Source organism: Cervus elaphus, chromosome 20 (assembly GCF_910594005.1).
Source record: "Cervus elaphus chromosome 20, mCerEla1.1, whole genome shotgun sequence".
NCBI classification, from domain to species: domain Eukaryota; kingdom Metazoa; phylum Chordata; class Mammalia; order Artiodactyla; family Cervidae; genus Cervus; species Cervus elaphus.
Window position 1 is genome coordinate 48,409,120 of NC_057834.1, and position 20,338 is coordinate 48,429,457.

General features: G+C 43.3%; 1 protein-coding gene across 2 annotated transcripts in view; it reads left to right on the forward strand.

Moving 5' to 3' along the window:
* The window catches only part of TBX15 (T-box transcription factor 15), a 123,049-nt gene that overhangs the window by 80,650 nt on the left and 22,061 nt on the right, over nt 1-20,338 (forward strand). For both annotated transcript variants that reach the window (XM_043878996.1, XM_043878995.1), the window contains exons 5-6: nt 733-900; nt 12,038-12,102. In XM_043878996.1, coding sequence (XP_043734931.1) covers nt 733-900; nt 12,038-12,102 — 233 coding nt within the window. The remainder of the gene's footprint in view (nt 1-732; nt 901-12,037; nt 12,103-20,338) is intronic.

Consider the following 20,338-nt stretch of genomic DNA (forward strand, 5'->3'; position numbering starts at 1 on the left):
TCCTCCGAGGGCAATAAACTCAGAGAAACTGTTGTAGGGGCAGTTCTGGCTGATTGGTCAAGAAATTTATAAGTTTATGAGAGAAGACTAGGTCTTAAGGCTGGCCAGGTGTAATTGGTGCCCCTGGTTTAATTTTGGCTGTTAACACACTGAATTTTCACTGAAAGCCAGAATCCACACTGGATGCTATGGAAGAAGACTGCAGAAGCTAAAATCATGGTTCCTATCTTTCTGGAAATGGTAACTTTCTGAGGAAGAGAGAACACCCATATACCCTTTGCTCTCACATAACATGAGAGGATGTCCATAAAATCCATAACAAAGGGCAAATGATGGCTTGTAAAATTTAAAGACAGATGAGCCCATGAGGAAGATGTGAAGCAGGAGGGAACAACAGTCACACAGCAGGGGTTCTGAGACCTTTTAGTGGAGTGGAGTCTACTGGTATCAGAACCAATTCACTCAGTATTTATCCAAATGAAGAAGACACAGTGCACTCATCACCTATGATTGAGATGCTCTGCCACAGGGTTCTATGTGATGTGACGCTCCGGTCACTTAGTCCTTCCAGCCATGGGCAAGTACACCGATTTCCAGTTCCCTGTACATCTCACCTCCAATCTGTGCTCTTCCTATAATGCTTTTATCCTGCAATTTGTTTGCATAAGAGCTAGAAGAGGTGTAGGGACCTTAGAGTCAACCCTGTAGTCATGTTTCCCCTTCTCATTTCAGATCATTCTTCACTCCATGCACAAATACCAGCCTCGAGTTCACGTGATTCGCAAGGATTTCAGCAGTGACCTTTCCCCCACCAAGCCCGTCCCCGTTGGGGATGGCGTGAAGACATTCAACTTTCCTGAGACAGTGTTCACCACCGTCACAGCCTATCAGAACCAGCAGGTAAGAGGCTGCCTTTGCGAGTCGCCTGCTGCAGCTGCCTTTAAACGAGTTGATTCATGCTTTTGTAAGAACTGCTTAGTCCTTCTCCATGGCACTGAAATGCTGGGGTGAGAGCCGCCGGGCTGGTGGCGCACAGACAGCGCTGGTGATGACAAGGCGGTAATGCCTGGTAGCAGCTGTCAGAGTCTAGATTTAGATCAGAGACGAGATCTTTGACCAAGAGGACCAAACCTCAGTCATTTTCAGGTCTCTCTGTACTCGTACCCATGTTTCATGATCTCTACTACATCCTGGCAAATGTTCCCCATCACTTGAAATTCCTGAGGTTTGATTCATTCTTTCCCTTTTATCCTCTCCGTGGAGCCCTCCATCAGGCTACATCAAAGTCATCGAGCCTCTCAGACTCTATGTCAGACTCACCACTCCCATTTATACTTTCAGACGAAGTTGGCATGTGCTCACCAGCCACACCCTAAGATCTGTATGATTTGATGTCAGTAATGTATTCATTCTGTTAATATTTATTGAGAACTTATAATATTCTAAGCTTAGCCGATTAAGGCTCATTTCTTAATCTCATTTCTCCCTAAGCAAAGAAGAGTTCAAGTTGAGTGAAAGACACATAAATACATAATGATAATACAGTGGAATAACAGAGATGTGGACAGGGTGTTTTTTTGTTTTGCTTTGGTTTGTTTTTGTTTTGTTTTGTTTTGTTTGGTGTGGGAAATGAGGGAAGTTTTCCTGGAAGAACTGAAGATTTTTCTGTTGTTCAGACACACATAGGAATTAGCCAATTGGTGGGGGAGAGGAAGAGAGAGGCCAAGTCTAGGATTACTGTGGACATTTCTAAAAAACATTCTTTTTTTTTTGAAGAGAATAACTTGATGGATTTACAAGTTGTCTCACTTTATGCAGTTTTCTAAAAGTTGCATATGAATCTCATTTTGTAAGTTAGATTGCATTTCACATTTTGGTAAATTATCTAATTAATAGGATCCTACAGTGAATTCTTTTCCAAAGCAAAGATTTTTTTGCTTGTTTATTTTACTTGAAACTCTGCATACTTTTATTTTGGGCCTCCTTGGAACAAAATGGACTTATACTATAGAACTCAATACCTTTTATATTGGGCACTGTGCTCTAACAAAGAAAGAAACATTTATTTATTGAGGGCTTACTATGTGCCAGGCAGGTGAAGGTGTGTTACACAATCTTCAGTTCATATAGAAACTTTTTCTACCTTTGATAGTACATCCTGGTAAGATTCCTTGGATACTTTTTAGCTTAGGGGAATTTGATATACAACAATCCCTTAGTCATACAAAGGTTAAGTGCTGTATGGTTGTTGCACTTTCTCAGCAGCTGTAAAGTGTTCCCAACTTCAGACTTTCCTTTTAGATGCTGCATTTGATCTTAAGTAGAAGAGCTTTAGTTTGCGATGGGTGCTATTTAAAATTGCTTAAACTCTCTCAAACCCTCAGATAGTAAAATTGCCGAGACCATGGAGGGTTCTTACAAAAAACTTTAATAATCAAGATTTTTTAAGCTCTGATATAGGATAGAGCCACAGTATCAACATGACTTTTGGAGCAGTTGGAACTTTGGGATTAATTGTATTACAGAATAGGGGAAATATAAGTTCTTTGAATAATTGAATTTTTTCCAAGACTACACCAGCCACCATTTTAATCATTACCTCTCATGCAGGTGGAGAGATGTGGCAATAAATATGGCTCTAGAATGTAGCTTGTAGAGCAAAGTAGAACACTGTTGAATGACCATCCCACTGCCTCACTGAGATCCATTCTAGAGGCCAAAAGAGTCAGTACTGTAACCCAAGCTAAAGCTAAAACTCTACAACTCACTGCGACAATGAAAGAAGACCAAGCATGAGCCTGAAATCTCTTTCAGTTCCTTTGCATTTCATAGACAATGTTCCAGCATCTGAGTACATTCTACTCATATAAATATTTTGCCTATATCTGGACTTGAAAAAGAAAGTGAAATTTGCTCAGTCGTGTCTGACTCTTTGTGACCCCATGGACTATAGCCTGCCTCGCTCCCCTGTCCATGGAACTCTCGAGGTCAGAATACTGGAATGGGTAGCCATTCCCTTCTCCAGGGGATTTCCCCAACCCAGGACTCAAACCTGAGTGTCCTGTATTGCAGGCAGATTCTTTACCAACTGAGGCACCAGGGAAGCCCACGTATGGACTTGAGTAGGGGCAGTGGTAGTTTGGCGTGGGTAGGATGCTATGACTCAGCTCATGGGATTTGGTAGTAGACATATCTGTTTGGTTTCTACCTTTTTATTGGCAAATTGTGTGACCTTGAGCAAGGTCACACAATTTGTGTTTTCCTCTCATCTTGTGTTTCCTGGCCTGAAAGTGTCCTGACCTCACCAGGACTAGATGAAGGGACATGCGTTGTCACTGACATAAACCTGGCATCTAATTAAGAGTAGTCAGCCTACATTGCTAAATGCCTGGGTCTGCACAGGCATGAAAGATAGTGGGGAATAGAGGCAATCTTAAAGAATAAATTTCTTATTAAGGAGAGAGAGGATTCTTGGGGACTGGAGGAGGTACGTGGGCTCTCGAAGGAATTACATTCAATAGGTAACTACTTTGATCTCTCTGTTCTCCTGTCACGTTGGTGAATTCATGATGTGCTGACATTCAAAATAGATGAGTCATACTCAATTCCACCCATTTTAAAATCCAGATAACAGCTTTTGCCTGTTTAACAAGCCTCCATTCCCTGGATAAATCAATAAGCATGATTGTTTAACATTCCCTTTGGCTGTGTAGATATGATTTAATATAACACGGTGCCTTCTAATAAAGCAAACTAACCTTGGGTCTCTCCCCCAGGAATCTAGAGGTCTGCATCCTGTAAGGCAGATCTGTTATGTACCAATAATTTTCAAACTTGTCATGAAGATGCCGGGTAGCATAAACTTTTCTCTTTTGTGAGTTGCATTCAGTGATTACTGTGTTTTTATTTCCTCAGTCTTCTAGATTGAGAACAAATAATATCTTAAAGCAAAGTTGTTTACTTCATTTTTTTTTAAGGGAACGGTTAAGGAGGGCTATGAGTAAGGAAAGAGGAAAGAGTCAGGGATAGATTCTCATTGTTCTCGGGGACTTGTCTGGAGGAGCACATGGCAGGAAGGATAGTAGAAGGAATGGAATTGAAATGAACTGTACTGTTGTCCAGCCTTCCTAGGGAAAAGCAGTGCATTGTTCCACATACAGCAAAGGGCTAGATATTTGGAGACCTGGATTTTAGTCCTAAATTCTCCACTAGCTTCCTGTGTCACTTTGAGCAAGTTGTTTTGTCTTTGGGGGCTTCAATGTGTTATTAAAATGCCATTTATTTTAAGAAATAGTGATGGCAGGAAGAGATAGTGGGGAGCTATTAATTCTCTTCATTTGGTAGAATAAAAAATTTGCAATATCAATATTGATTCTTCACATGGTGGAAGGGGAGGATTTAGAATTGACCTGTGACATTTTGAAGCCCCAAAACCATTAATTAGGAGGAAGGACCCTTCCATCTCCATGGTGGTGGTGGTTTAGTCACTAAGTAATATCTGACTCCTGCAACCCCATGGACTGTAACCCGCCAGACTCCTCTGTCCATGGGATTACCCAGGCAAGAATACTGGAGTGGGTTGCCATTTTCTCCTCCAGGGGATCTTCCCAGCCCAGGGATCGAACCTATGTCTTCTGCATTGCAGGCAGATTCTTTACCAACTGTGCCACCAGGGATGCCCTGAAACTGAAACCACTAATTAGAAGGAAAGACTCTTCCATCTCCATAATTCTAAGCTATTTATAGTCCATGCAGCGCTGACTACATGCTTGGAACATGACTGAATGGATAATTAGCCAACATACCTCTACTACCAGGTTCCTGATGTATCTGTGATTCTGCTTCTTTGCATATAATTAGGAGTGGCATGTGAAGAAAGAGTTTCTATTTTCATGAAATAATTGATGCTTTTCTTGCCCATTCTTTCTACTCATCCTTGCTGACTGACACATAGACTCCCAGGGCTACTAACATACTGAAGTTATTATTGCTATTATTTGCTCTTGGAGTGCCAACTTGGCAGGCCCATGGCAGAGAGGAAAGTACACGATGCCCAGACTCTCATTGAGGAGGACAACGTGGTAGAAGTGGGAATAAAGGTGATTCTACCCTTAATGCTTTTTCTTGGAAGAAGCTGATGCCAATATATGTCCTCATGGAATTAGCAGGAAATCTCCATTGCAGAGTCTTTGTCCTCTCTAAGGGAAAAAGACCTTGATTTTTTTTGTCTCCAAATAGGAAACTAGATTTCAAAATGGCACAGCCCTGTCTTCCTCAGGTAACACAGTCTTATTTCTTGATGAGAATTGGCTACATGAACTGTATGGGAAGTCTGAAACTACAGCCAGGCCAGGTTTGTGTAAGCAAATCCAATAGGATTTCTGAGCCACTCATTATACCCTGAACTACTGAGCCAGTTTTGCCTTAACTTTGAAATCAAATTAGTATAGAATTTTTGTTCATATTGGATTAAAATTTTTTTATCCTGATGGAATACTTTTCAAGCAATCTGGTAAAAAAATAAGAATAAGTGAATGTTAATGAGGGAAGTCCCTTTGAGCCTTGGTCTGGTGAAATTATACTGAGGATATTCAGATTTTCTTTGTAGGTTGTGTTCTTTATGTCTGCAGTGTGCATGGTGAGGTATACCTGATTTATTAACTGCATCTATGTCACTAGGCAAAACAGTGGGGGAAAATGATTAAAATGAATAGTGGCAAGCCATAACCACCCCCTTATGTGCCATTGTCTTCAATAACTCAGACTACACAAATCAGTATAAGGTTATGGAAAGAAAATCAGTGAAGAAAAATGCTTCCATAACCTCTATATTTTCCACATTGCCTCATTATCATTGGACCAAGTTTGAACACAACTGCTGTAGAATAGCTTTAGTTACAATGGAAGTTACTAATAGACCTTGTCCTGACGGGAAAGGCATTTAAGATTTTTGTCTGTAATCCCTATAGTGAAAGCAAATAGGATTGGCGGAGTTGTTTGGTCTATATTCTCTAAGGTTTATTATGGCTTTGAGACTGGTGATTTCTGTTTCACCAATGAATGAAATTCATTCACTCCCTCACTCTATGCATTCATTGAACACAAATAGCATGTCATCTTGGCTGGCTGTGGCTGTATGCATGCTCAATCATGTCTGACTCTTTGCGACCCTGTGGACTGTAGCCCGCCAGGCTCCTCTGTCCATGGGATTATCCAGGCAAGAATACTGGAGTCGGTTGCCATTTTCTCCTCCAGGGGATCTTCCCAATCAGGGATTGAACCCACATCTATATTTACATATATCTATCTATAATATATAGATATATATTTTCCTTCCAAATCTCTATGGATGCTGTTGTAAATAGTAAAATGTATCTTTAATATTGTTGAAAATAAATTTCACTTTATTTAATTGTAACATGCATATTATAATGTTAGGCTAAGTACAAATTTTGACTTACCACTACAACAGATGGGAGATAAACTAGCTATGAGCAAAAATATAAGAGAATTTATCAGTTCTTCAATGTTCCTTTTAAATAATTGATTTATGTTAAAAAAACAAATAAATTATATATAATTTGGAAAAAATAAAGAGAATGTAGTTAAGAGAGTGGCAGAAGTACCCTATTTTGGAGGGGTAATCAAGGAAGACCTCTCTCAGGAGGTTAACATTTGGATTGAGACTTAGGGTGAGGAGTCAGTTATATGAAGAGTAGAAAAGAGAACATTTTAATCTGGGGGTAGAATGGGTTTCCTTGGTGGCTCAGATGGTAAAGAATCTGCCCGCAATGAGGGAGACCCGGGTTCAGTTCCTGGGTTGGGAAGATCCCCTGGAGAAGGGAGTGGCAATCCACTCCAGTATTCTTGCCTGGAGAATCCCATGGACAGAGGAGCCTGGTGGGCTACACTCCACGGGGTCACAGAGTTGGACACGACTGGAATGACTAAACACAGCACAGAATGCATGTGAGGGGTCTGAGCGGGAAAGAGTTGGACACATTCCAACTCTGAGAGCAGCTCAGTTTGCCTGGAGCCTGTGGACCAGAGTTAGGGGAGGATGGAGAGGCAGGCAGGAGCCAGGGCATGCTGACCCTGCAAGGCCAGGCAGAGCTTGGATTGAATTCTGAGTCCAGTGGTAAGCACTGAAGGAGTGACATGGTCTGGCTGTGTGTTAACAAAGATCACTTTGGTTGCTGAGTGAAGAGAAGAGATTGGACAGGGACATAAGAGACATAGGTTCAATCCCTGGGTCAGGAAGATTCCTTGGAGGAGGGTATGGCAACCCACTCCAGTACTTTTGCCTAGGGAATTCCCATGGACAGAGGAGCCTAGTGGGCTACAGTCCCTAGGGTTGCAAAGAGTCAGACATGACTGAGGTGACTTAGCACACAAGAGTGAAAGAGGAGAGATTAGTTTGAAGGGTATTTAGAGTAGTTTAGTCAAAAGACAACAGTGACCTGGTCTAACTAAGATGGGGAGGCAGAGGTTGACCGTCCTATTTGATCATAGTAAATAAATAACATTAAGGGTATGGTTGATAATGAAGTATTCAAACGAGCCTTCCCTGCTACTCCAGATGTACAGTGCATGGACAGGGATGGGTGCCATGGGGTTTATGAGTCCTAATTGTGGTTTCTTGGGGGCCCCTGTGCTGTTCTCTTGTCCTCACTGGCTTCTGCTAGGGGTGTGGCCTGGGGCCAGGTCTGGGCTGGTCCTTGGGTTCCTTGTGTTGATATGCTCCACCAACAGGAGACCATTGAACTTGTGCTTTGGTGTTCCTGCCTCAGTCAGACGCCCCGGGCGTCCCTGGATAGCTCGGCTCCACCTCAGGTTTCATCCAGGTCCTCTGGCTCTTGTCTGGACGGCAGCACCTCTGTGTCACGGTCAGCGTGCCTTCTCCTCTGAGCCCCTGACCCACTGTAGAGGGCCATGGAAGGCTCGGGAGCCCTAGCTCAGGCCTCTTCCTGTTGCATTCGTGCTAGTGCAGCCTCCCCGTGTGTGTGTGTGTGGAGGTGACCTGCCAGTGCGCCTCGGAGTCTCCCCAAGCCTGCCCCTGGATTTTAGTTTGAGCAGAGTGCACAAGCACTCTAACTGCTTGCCTTTCTTCTGTCTGTCACCTCTCTTCTCATGTCCCACTGGAGTAGAAAGGGAGGATTTTTTTTTACTTCTTTTTCTACCTGATGAAAATTCATCTCATGTCACATCTTTCCTTCTGTAGGACAGCAAGCTGTCATTTGCATCCCTTTTTATACTGAATGTGGAGGAGGAAATGGCAAGTTAACTCTTGCCTGGAGAATCCCATGGACAGAGAAGCCTGGTGGGCTATGGTCCTTAGGGTCGCACAGAGTCAGACACAACTGAAGCGACTTAGCATCCACTATACTGAATCTACCAGGTGGCTCTTGATATGGGAACTATGGGATTATTGATGTTGTGAATATGTTGATTTACTCCTCCAAAATACTGTCCATGTTACCCTTGATATTTGTGTGTGTGTGCGTGCTCAGTCGTGTCTGAATTTTTGCCACCCCATCAAGCTCCTTTGTCCATGGGATTCTCCAGGCAAGAATACTGGAGTGGGTTGCCATTTCTTCCCCAGGGGATCTTCCTGACCCAGGGATAGCACCCATATCTCCTGAGTTGGCAGGCAGATTCTTTACCTCTGAACCACCTGGGAAACTCACCCTTGGTATTTGTAGGCACAGCCAAAGTTGTTGGCATAAGCATTAATCGGGGTCATAATTTGGTGTGGATAGCTAATATTGCTCTCTTCTGCCTACAGAGTAACTAAATGTCTGCAGGGTAGTAAAGGCTTTTCATGATGTGACCTGAGGTCAGCCTCTGTTTTCTCTCTCACGCTTCTCTTCTTGTACCCTGTGCTCTGGTCACATCAGACTCTTCAGTGTTTCTTAAAAATGTTTCATTCTGGAACTTCTCTGGTGGTCTGCTGGTTGAGAATCTGCCTTCCAATGCCGGGGATGTAGGTTCGGTTCCCAGTCGAGGAACTATGATCCCACATGCCACAGAGCAACTAAGTCTATGTGCAAGAACTGGAAAGTCCACACACCGCAACCAAGATCCTACATGATGCAACTGAGACCAATGCAGCCAAAACAAAATCTTCATTCTTTCCCACTTCAATTCTATGACTTACATAAGAGCTTTCTTCTTAAATGCATCCCTTGTTCCTTTCTCCCATTTTTGCAGATTTCATTAAAATTCTATGCATCCTTCCCAGCTTGGCTTACATGCTTCCTCTAAGGTGAAACCTGGGAGCCCTTCAGCTAGCTTGGAGCAATTATTACTTCCTCTAAGCTCTTATGGCACTTTGCCTTTATTCAAAACCTTATAACTTTTTGTTTTATGTTGTAATCATTAATATATATATATGTATCTTCTTTTTTCTCCTTGATTATAAATTTTATTGGGGAAGGCACAGATGATTCACAGGACTGACTGTCCACCACTCTGTGATTGCAACCTGTCACATGGCTTTGCACACAAATGTAACACAATGTGTATGCTCACTCGTGTCTGATTCTTTGCAACCCCGTGGACTGTAACCCATCAGACTCCTGATGGGATTTCCCAGGCAATAACACTGGAGTGGGTTGCCATTTCCTTCTCCAGGGGATCTTCCTGACCCAGGGATCAAACCTGTGTCTCTTGCATCTCCTGCATTGGCAGGCAGATTCTTTACCGGTGCACCACCTGTGAAACCCTTGATAATAAATGAATAATGAGTAGCACCATCACCCTCTTCATAAAACTCTGTAAATCCCACATTAAAAACTTTGAAAGAAGTAGAAAAGCGTTGTGTTTCCTAATATTTGGTGGCATTTGTCTATTAAATCTCCCTGCAGACCCCTTGGCCTGATACACAGGGAACTGTGGGAAACAGCTTTTCAACTGTTTCTCCCAGGCCCGTGAAATAGAACGTCATTATATTTACAGGGGTATGTGCCCCCAAAACACAGCAGCGCAATCATATATCACAAGCCGCTATCATAAATGAGTCAGACAGGATAAGCCAACTTGAAAGAGAAAATAAAATATTATAACTCCAACTTGAAAAGAAAATATGGTGTGTGGTTTATTGCTATGGATTATAGAGGAAGAAAGAACTGATTTTAAGGCAAAAACAGAAAAGCAGTGACAGCCTTTAAAGTCAATACAGTATTCACAGGGCAGACACTAGACTTTAGAAAGCCGAAGCTTCAGGCTCCTGCTCTGGTCTATAAAATAGATGTAAAATTGCTTTTGCTTCATTATTAGTGCTACATTATTAGTGTGCCACTCTGAAGCAAGGAATGTTTAAGGGGAAAAAAATAAACTTTGGTACTTTCAAGTCAGAGTCTCTTTGACAGAATCTCACATTGTATTTTAAAGACCTTCAGACTGTGGCTTTAGGAAATTCTGTTGTGACGAAGGGAGACAGAAAAGGGACCTGGAAAGATTTGCAATGTAAGAAACACTGTTAGATGTCCTAGTGATAAGTTCTGCTGTGATCAGAAATGGGAAGATGTCCCTAAGTCTGTTCCCTATGTCTTCATCTCCATTCCTTCCCTACAGATGGGCTCATCAGATTCTGTATATATATGCATTACTATATGGTATTTGTATTTCTCTTTCTGACTTACTTCATTCTGTATAACAGGCTCTAGGTTTATCCACCTCAGTTCAACTGACTCAAATTCATTCTTTGACCACCTGGAGGGGTGGGATGGGAGGGGGACAGGAGGCTCAAGAGGGAGGGGATATGTATATATGATTATGACTGATTTGTGTTGTTGTAAAGCTGAAACCAACACAACATTGAACAGAAATTATCCTCCAATTAAAAATAAATGAATGAATTTGAAAATACATTTTAAAAAATAAATGAATTTTTAAAAGGTTAAAAAAAAAGAAATGGGAAGATGATCTTAAAAATGAAATTTCCTTATTCCTAGAATTACCACCGAGGATGACTTTCCTCCTTTCCTGAGCTCCCTAGGCCCCACCTCTAAGTCTCTGTTGTTTGAATGTAGTGAGTCATTAACATCCAGTTCAGACAGAAGATATCAAAATGCCTCCCATGACAGAGGTTAAAGGCAGAAACACAGGCGCACAGATGGAATTTGTTGGTCAGGCCTGTTCTGGTCTGAAGGCAATAGGGTAATATATACCAAAGCAGAATGGGAGGGGACGAGGATAGGATGAAGTTGAGGGGGATCTTGTGTGGAGTGGTGGTTGAAGCACATGACTCCTAAAGACCCATCCAACTTGGCTTACAGTTGCTTACACTGGATTTGCTCAGCCTTATGAAGCTGCTTCTTTGTTTCTTTTGATTAACTTATGGGACTTAAGAAACTGGGTGAGATGCCCTGCATCCTGCCCCATCCCGTCCCCCATTTCTAGATTTTTGTTTGGGTGCAGCCTTGACAAAAGTCTAGCTACTTTTTTGTGTTGCCTACAAGATCATTTTATGTCATATCAGATGAGCAATACACAAAGGCAGAAAAGGCACAGCTTAAGTGAAATGGGAAATGCAGGCAATTATTTGGTTCTGTCAGGCTGAGGCAGGTTGTCTGGTGGTCTAATTGCACCTGATTGGATTGACTGAATCCATTCATTCATTCTTCACTCACTTGCTCACTCATTCATTTATTCATTCATTCAACAAGTACTTTTCAGGTACTTCCTGTGTGTCTTGTATCTGACCATTGTCCGGTTTTCCATTTGGATACCTTTGTTTGTCTGGGCACATGATTTATCACCATTTGGGGGCAAGGAAGGTGAGCAGAAGAGAGTTTACAGAGTCACATACTGGGAAGACCTTGGTTTTTAGGAAGAAGTGGGTCAGGTGGGTCAGACATCTGTGTGCCAGGCCCAAGTCCTATGTCAACTTCAATCTAAATCTCAAACTAAAAGGAAGTTAAATAAAAATAACAGCTGTTGTTCACTGGGTGATTTTTGTTAACTTTCTAGGAGCAACAGAAAAAGAAATCAGTTAATATAAATACAGTTCATCCTATTTTTTGTTTGTTTCTAGATCACCAGATTAAAAATTGACCGAAACCCTTTTGCTAAAGGATTCAGAGATTCTGGAAGAAACAGGTGAGCAAATTGGACAAGACTCACTGACCTTTCTTTTCTATATGGCATTATTTTCCCCACGCCCCATTGGTGGCTCTGACTCCTGCTTTTTGGAGAACACTTGCATGCTAGACTGACGCAGGCCAAGAGATATGGGTAGTTGTTCAAGAATCAAAAAGCTGTCTCCCAAAGGTTGAATTATTCAGTTCTTTGTAATTTGTGCTTGTGCTCAGTCATGTCCGACTGTGACCCCACAGACTGTAGCCTGCCAGGCTCCTCTGTCCATGAGATTCTCCAGGCAAGAATACTAGAGTGAGTTGCCATGCTCCCATCCAGGAATTGAACTCCTGTCTCTTGCGTCTCCTGCATTGACAGGTAGCTGGCTTCTTTACTACTAGTGCAACCTGGGAAGCCCAGTTAGTGGACTAGCCCAAGGAAAATACCTTCCTGTTAATGACTCTTTAAAATAAGACAAAAGCCTTTGTTTTCGAAATGTAGCCAGTGAAGAATGGTTTCTATTCTATGCCCAACGGCCAAGTCAAGAACATGCTTGTCAGTTGTTTCCTATTGCCCCCTTTTAGGGGCTCTGCCTTGGCCTTCTTGAGAACCTTGTTAGTGAAGAGGAGCGCAAAATAAAAGCTGGCCTTTGATAAAGAAGCCTCTATGGTGTTTAAGGTGTTTACTTGGGGTCCATGCACATTTCAGGGGTTCTGTGAGTTACCAGATAGTGAAAGAAAAGTTGTGAGTGGATGACCAGGTGTGCATTTTTCTAGGGAGAGGTCCATAGCTTTCTTCAAATTTTCAAAAAATATCTGTGTCCAAAAAGTTAAGAATTTCTGCTCTAGACATCACCATCTCTCTCCAGAGACCAATCCTGGTGACTTTAGGTATCCAATTACTTTCTTTCCTTGTATCTTCAGCAGCATTTCATGTTTATTTTCTTCTTGGCATTCCAAAGAATGCCTTCTTTTTTTCTCCTTTTTCCCTTTGTTTTGTCTTCCCATTGGATTCCTTGTTTTTCAGAGGCGTGACTTAGAAGAGAAAATTAGAATAGAGAGGGTGTATTGACCAGGATTAGAGCTTGCACTGGAAACTGGAGGCACACTTTAATCTTGAGATTAAGACCTTGTGTCTTGAAGCATATATCTCTGGTTAGAAAATTGTGATAACAGCTCAGTTCAAGTCCTGAGGTTCTCCTGTCTCCTCACTAGGCCAGATAGGATCTTGACACATCATTTGGCGTTGGCCTGTGTCTGCCTTAAGGCTGGTGAATATCTTACTGCTTAGGACAGACAAATGTCTGTCCTGAGTGATGGACTGTTCTTCTTTGTAAGAACTCCAGGAAAATAGAACTAGAGATCCTCATTAGCCCATGTCAGTGTCTTATTCATTAATTTCTTATAGCATGGAAATTCTTCATTATGTCGTATTAAAACCTGCAGGCTGTTTTCAATAATATCAGTAATTATAGTAGTTATCTGTGATTGAACACTACTGTGTTCCAGACTTTTTACTTACATTGTTTCTAATCTTTAAGGCAACCTGTTTGTTACCAATGAGGAAACAGGCTCAGAGAGCTTAAGCAGCTTTCCTAATGTCACACAGTAAATCTGGGAGTAGGGAAGATAACCCAAGTCCACCTCACATCAAAGTCTGTGCACTTAAAGCTTTATCATGCTAGCAGTTTAATCTTGCTTATTTTATATTCAACAGATATGGAGAATAGAGCTCTTTCTCTAAAAATCATTCTTCTACTTAAAGATCCTACTCAAGTAGCCAGAACTTTCCCTTTTCCAAATAAATCAACCAGTATTCTCTGGCTGTCTGTGCAGATTATTCACCATGACTTTGTCATTTACTTCCTCTGTGTGTGTGCGCGCACACATGCTCAGTCACTTCAGTTGTGTCCGACTCAATGTGACCCTATGGACTGTAGCCCACCAGGCTCCTCAGTCCATGGGATTCTCCGGGCAAGAATCCTGGAGTGGGTTGCCATGCCCCCTCTCCAGAGGATCCTCACAACCCAGGGATCCTTCTCTCCTGCATTGCAGGCAGATTCTTTCTTGACTGAGCCACTAAAGAAAGCCCCATTTACTCCCCATATCCCTGTAAATCAGGGGTCCCTAGTAGAGGACAGGAGGTCGGGCTGAACATCCCTCGCAGGTGAAACTGTGATATGACAAGAGTGAAGTCATCTGTGTCATGAAGGGACTGGGATGAATTAGCGAAGGTAGGAGCCATTCTCATCCTCCAGCTCTCTGGGAAGCTAGACTAAAATAAACTTGTTGGGGCAAATACAGGAGTCCCTGTATTTTCTCTTTAAGAAGCTCAAAATTGCCTGTTAACCACACTTTAATTCTTACTGGCTGCCTGCAGGATGGCAGCAAGAATTATTAATGCCGTTTGGCAGATGGGAAAATTGATGGGTGAGGATATAGAGGATTATTTATAAATCTCCAGGAACTGGTGGTCTATGCCAACACCAGAATCCAGTTAGTTCATCACCTTCTAATCAGTGGCTCATTGATGGCCTTTCTTGTGCTAACAGAGTTCTTAAGAATCTATGATTTTCCCCATGCATTTTAGACATCAGATGACTCATACAGACGTGCATGGTTTGATGAGTTGCATAGAAATGTACCCGAAACATATGGATTACATTTCCTTTAAAGACACATGGGCTTAAAAATTAGGAGGGAAAGTGCTTGGCCAGTGTTTTTTGGTTTTGTAGAACACAAAAACATTTGTGGAATACTTTGGAGTTACAGAAATTGCCAGACCTCAAACCAAAACACGTTAGGTTTGTCGATCTCCATCAATCCCAGTGTGATCCTGAGGTTCCAGAGGGGAGTGTGAGAGGAAAGATGGGAGGACTCAGCTGCCACTGCACTCTCTTAAAAAGCCTCTCATGAGTCTCCCTGGGCTCATAAACCTCTCACTACAGTGCTGGGGTGACGGAGCGTGGCTTGGGTGACAGCAGCGTCCTCTGAGGGCTGAGAAGGACTTGAGGCAGCTCTTGTGAGGACACTTATTTCCCGTTCTTATTTATTTTTGGCTGGGTCTTCACTGCTTTGCAAGGGCTCTCTCTAGTTGCAGAGAGCGGGGCTACTCTTCCTTGCGGCGCACGGGCTTCTCACTGAGGTGGTTTTTCTTGCTGTGGAGCACAGGCGCCAGTCATGAGAGCTTCAGGAGTGGTGGCCCACCGGCCCTAGAGCACACGGGCTTTAGTAGTTGTGGCGCATGGGCTTAGTTCCCCCGTAGCATGAGGAATCTTTCTGGGCCAGGGGTCGAACCCATGACTCCTGCATTGGCAGGCAGATACTTATCCATTGCCGCCACCAGGGAAGTCCTCCCATTCTTATTGGAACGAAAGGAGAGGTCTATGAGAAGTATTCGTGGCTTGTAGCCCCATCACTTTCTCCTTCCCCTCATTGGGAACCAGGGTGACGGATGTGATTGCTGAGTCTAGAACTCTTCAGGACTGCTTGCCTGCAGAGAGTATGCAATCTGGGCTCTTCCCATTGCGTGGTAAGTCCAGCAGAGGAGGCCTGCAGGAAGTCAACTCATTTCAGGGGGTTCCAGCACACTCTTTCAGCCTTCGTAGCTCTGCTGTCGTCTCCAGATACTTTTTATCAATAGTAAAACTGGTGTTTTGGTCTCCATGGCATCAGGCTCCTAGGTCTTTCTCAGAAATTTACTCTGAGTTCAAATGAGGACAAGGGGTGATAACCATTGGGTGTTCTGGAACCCCAATGGGAATCCCAGTGAGTTCACTGTGTCAGCCCTGTGACATCATCAGAGCCCATCATGGTTCCTCCTGCTTCTTTAGGAAGCATCATTCACACGCTACAGTGTGAGAAGGTCACTGCCCTTTGACCTTTACTTATGGAGCTCCTACTTTGCATTCACATGTAATTATGTCCCTGAATAGAAGTGTCTACCAAATAGTTTGTGTGTATGTGTGTGTGTGTGTGTTCATGTTATGGAGAAGAGTAGTAGACATCTAGTCCTTTTGCAGTGAAAACACTGACAGATTTTGCTTCCAGGTATTGTCTCTACAATGGGAGGGAGATTGTTCATTTCTGTTGTTCTTCCTTCTAGATTTCTCAGAAATTCTGTAGCCCAAATACAGCTTTGGGTGGAAGCATCAGTATGTATTTACCTTTAGCAGGCCCAGACCCAGGGTGCAATACCCAGCATCCCCTCTGGGAGATTCCTCATAAGGAGGAGGCAGTAACTCCTTCTTATTCCTGGGGGCAAACAGATGCCCTTAGCTTGAGTTAAGTTTTGTCTTGTGATCTGTGCTCCTGGGCTCTGTCTGTTCCCTGCTAGAATGAAGTTCCTTGCATATGGGGCTCTACGTTTTTCCGGTTCTTATTCTTATATTTTTCCTCATGTAGTACCAGGTATATAGAGTAAAATAATAATTGTTCCTTTAGTTACAAAACATTAAACAGAGTTGATGAGTGGCAGAGAAGTTAAAAATTGGGACCTCTGGAGTAAGAAAGCCTTAGGCCAACCAGGGATGAGTCAGGTAGAGCAACAGTGGGGAGCTGGTTTTGGACACTAAGAACGGAAGAAAGAGTGAATCTATAAATAGTCTTTGTAGGAAAGACTAAGGGCAATTTTAATTCAAATCTGAGATGGACTGCTGCTATAAGACACTGATTTAGCTTAATTGTAGATTAGCAATGTTCAGGCCATTTGAACTGGCCCTGTACAGTGAGGGCGTGTTTGGGCTCCCTGGCTCCCTGAAGAAGGAGGATATCCAGCAAGTTCCAGAGGTGTGAGCCTCAGGGAAGACGGGCTCCCAGAAGATGAGCCCAAGCGGAGTAAGGTTTGGTTGAGAAAGGTCACTCAGGAGCAAACTGAGAGGTCAAATGACATCTTCGGTGATGACCACCCCAATGGGAATCTGTCCAAAGAGAAGACGACGGTCAGGGGGCTGAAGAGAAACAGGAGTCTTTGCACTGAGTCTCATAGTCAAGAAGCAGCCTGGGAGGTCTGTGTCCACATGCCTGGAGGGCCCACGTGTGCAGCTAGAGGGAGCATTGCCACGGCAGAGACCTGGTATTTGAAAGGGGACAGACAGGAGCAGCAGGAGAGAGGACCCTGCAGGTCTCAGCCAACATCCAAAGTGAAAACCTTGTTCCTGCTAGGATTTTATAAGATTTTACAGAAAGCCTCAGTAAGTTTGGGAACGTCTATATAGTTCCCAGGGACTTCCTCCAAAGTAAACACGTACACAAAGAGGAGAGGATTGAAATTATGACCTGTCGATGGAATGAAGGTTCTGTGAACTTGTTTTAGAAGTGGTGTGAACTGTGTGACTCTGGGTTCTCCCCTGTTAGCAGCCTTCATCCCGTCTCTGACCTTGGCCTTTGCCTATACTCCCAGCTTCCGTACAGTCTAAGACAACTACAGGGGGATTGTCCCAGGTGACGTGGTTTCCTCCAGATGCCCCTTGCTGGCACTGTTGTGCTTCCATGACAGGTCCCCTTGGGAGTTGCCCTTCTGTAGCCCAGGGAGTTGTTGCAGCTTTTGGGGAGGGTGTCTTTGTCTCGATGGAGTTTGCCCTTGGAGGCTTAAACCAGGACACTCAAATTCCACAAGGCAGGGACTGTCAGAGAGGGCGCAGGCCCTATATTATGGGGAGCTTGGTTTGATTGGTTGCCTCTCACTAAAAACACAATAGGGCCTGCATTGTTGTTGTTTAGTCACTAAGTTTTATTCAATTCTTCGTGACCCCATTGACTGCAGCATGCCAGGCCCTGTCCCTCACTGTCTCTCAGAGTTTGCCCAAGTTCATGTCCGTTGAATCTGTCATGCTATCTAACCATCTCCTCCTCTGCCACCCTCTTCTTTTGCCTTCAGTCTTTCCCAGCATCGGGGTCTTTTCCAATCAGTCAGCTCTTTGTGTCAGGTGGCTAAAATATGGCTTCAGCGTCAGTCCTTCCAATGAGTATTCAGGGTTGATTTCCTTTAGTATTGACTGGTTTGATCTTCTTGCTGTCCAAGGGATTCTGAAGAGTCTTTCCAGCACCACAGTTTGAAAGCATCAATTCTTCAGTTCTCAGCCTTCTTTATTGTCCAACTCTCACATCCATACATGACTACTGAAGAGACCACAGCTTTGACAGTATGGACCTTAGTCAGAAAAGCGATGTGTCTGCTTTTTAATTTGCTGTCTAGGTTTGTCATGGCTTTCCTTCCAAGAAGCAAGCGTCTTCTAATTTGATGACTACAGTCCATACTGATTTTGGAGCCTAAGAAGAGAAAATCTGTCATTGCTTTCCTTTTTCCCCCTTCTATTTTCCATGAAGTGATGGGACCAGATGCCATGATCTTAGTATTTTTTAATGTCGAGTTTAATAGGTTGCCCCTCACTAAGAACACAACAGGGCCTGTGCTGAGTCTGAGCTGATTCTCAGAGTGTTTGCAGCAAGCACTGCTGCTTTCTGGGAATATGGCTGGTGGTAGTGTTTCCTGGTGCCTAGTGTCCCTTACGTGTGTTGGGGGACGGTAATCTAAAAATGGAACCATTGACTGCCTTACGGGAATGGATGTGTCTGTTTACTGGAAGAGGATGCTTAATGAGGCTGAGACTTAATCCAAAGGAAGGAATCTCTACTGGTGTGGGGGAAAGTATTTGGGAGTAAAGTTTTATTTTGTGGACCCCCCCCCCACCCCAGTTAAGCAGCTGCTGTCCCAAGGCCATGTTCACTGAATGAAAAGCCATTTCCTGGCATGAAAGAGGACTGTGAGATGAGGAATTCGAGTGCTGAAAGTTAACAGGAGGAAAAAGGGGAAAAGGTTAGCCCCAGGGCCACATCCTCTGAAAGAAACTATGCTTTGGGAGTTAAGGTGCAGGTGGGTCTCAGTTAAAATCTGTTAGTAGAGCTCTCTAGTATGACCAAGTATCTCAAATACTGTGTACACACTTATCTATCTGTTAATCTGAACATATGAAATTTCCTTAGTTGTAGGTCAAAATGGTGAGATACTAGCTATTTCATGCAGCTCAACCTTGTATATTTATTTCTAGGCATTCAAATCCTAAGTATATAAATAGTAGTAGTAATCATTTCATTGAGTATCTGTGGTCCAAGTTTTCTACTTTTACCTCAGAGCTGATTGGTATCAGTATAGAGTTTCCCATTTTACTGATGGCAAGACTGAGTACAATGAGGTAGTTGCTTTTAGAGCTGGCAAATCTGCCAGTGACAGCATCCAGAGAATGGTGTCACACTCCTCCGACAGGCATCACTTGCCAGTCAGCAGACACACTTGCCCCTGTCCACCTCTGATTCCTCGTCACTCCTGAAGGTAAGCTTAGAGCCAAGGAGCTGACCACTTGCCTTCCTTTCAGTCAGGACGACTTTGCAAGTGTTTCCCTCACTTTAAATTCCTATAGTTTTTGTTTGTTCTTCCTTGAGCCATTGGCTGTATTTTTCCAGCCAATCTCATCCTGCTCGTTCCTGGCAGCTCACTAGCCCCTGGAGATTTTGTACACTCTTTTGTTATCCCTGGCGTGGGTGCCATTCAACAGAACTATGGAAGCGATCAGTGCTGGACTCCCTGGTAGGCGTTGCTTCATCTGCAGCTGAAGGTAGCTGGCTTCATAGTGGACTCTGGCAGCAACATCTTGCCAGACTCCTCCTGTTCATCCAGGCCATAGCTGTTTTTCGCGTCCCCGGGTTTACGGTCTTTCAGCCAGTGTTTAACATTTTTCCCTGCCTTGTTGTTTGCTCTCCCTCCTCTGTCATGAATCTTTCCCCCTATTGTCCTCTTGGCCATGTGGGTTTGCCAGAGAAAGTTGGCAGTTGTTTTATTATCTATGGCTCTTTCCCAGCGATGGTGTCATCTAACAGAGTGACGTCTGTTTAATGGCTAACATATTGGAGTCTGAAATATCTTCAAGATAATGAGGCCTACAGAGGCTTGAGGGACACATTTTTTTGGTTCTTAGAGGAGAGAATGAGAAACGAAATTAGGTAACATACGGGTCCTTCCACATTCAATCCAGAACCAGAGGGCTGACAAAACTTTGTATTCCAGTTAAGTAAGAATATTTTCTCTTGTTCCATATCACAACCTGAGCAGATGGTGGGATTTCTATTACTTGAGTTAGACCAGTGGTCCTCATGCTTTTATTGTATTTTCTCTCTTGTGTTGAAATATTTTGTCCTAATCAGTATGCATTTATTAAGTAACAATTAAGAGGGAGTAATAGTATCTCCATTTTACAGGTAGGGAG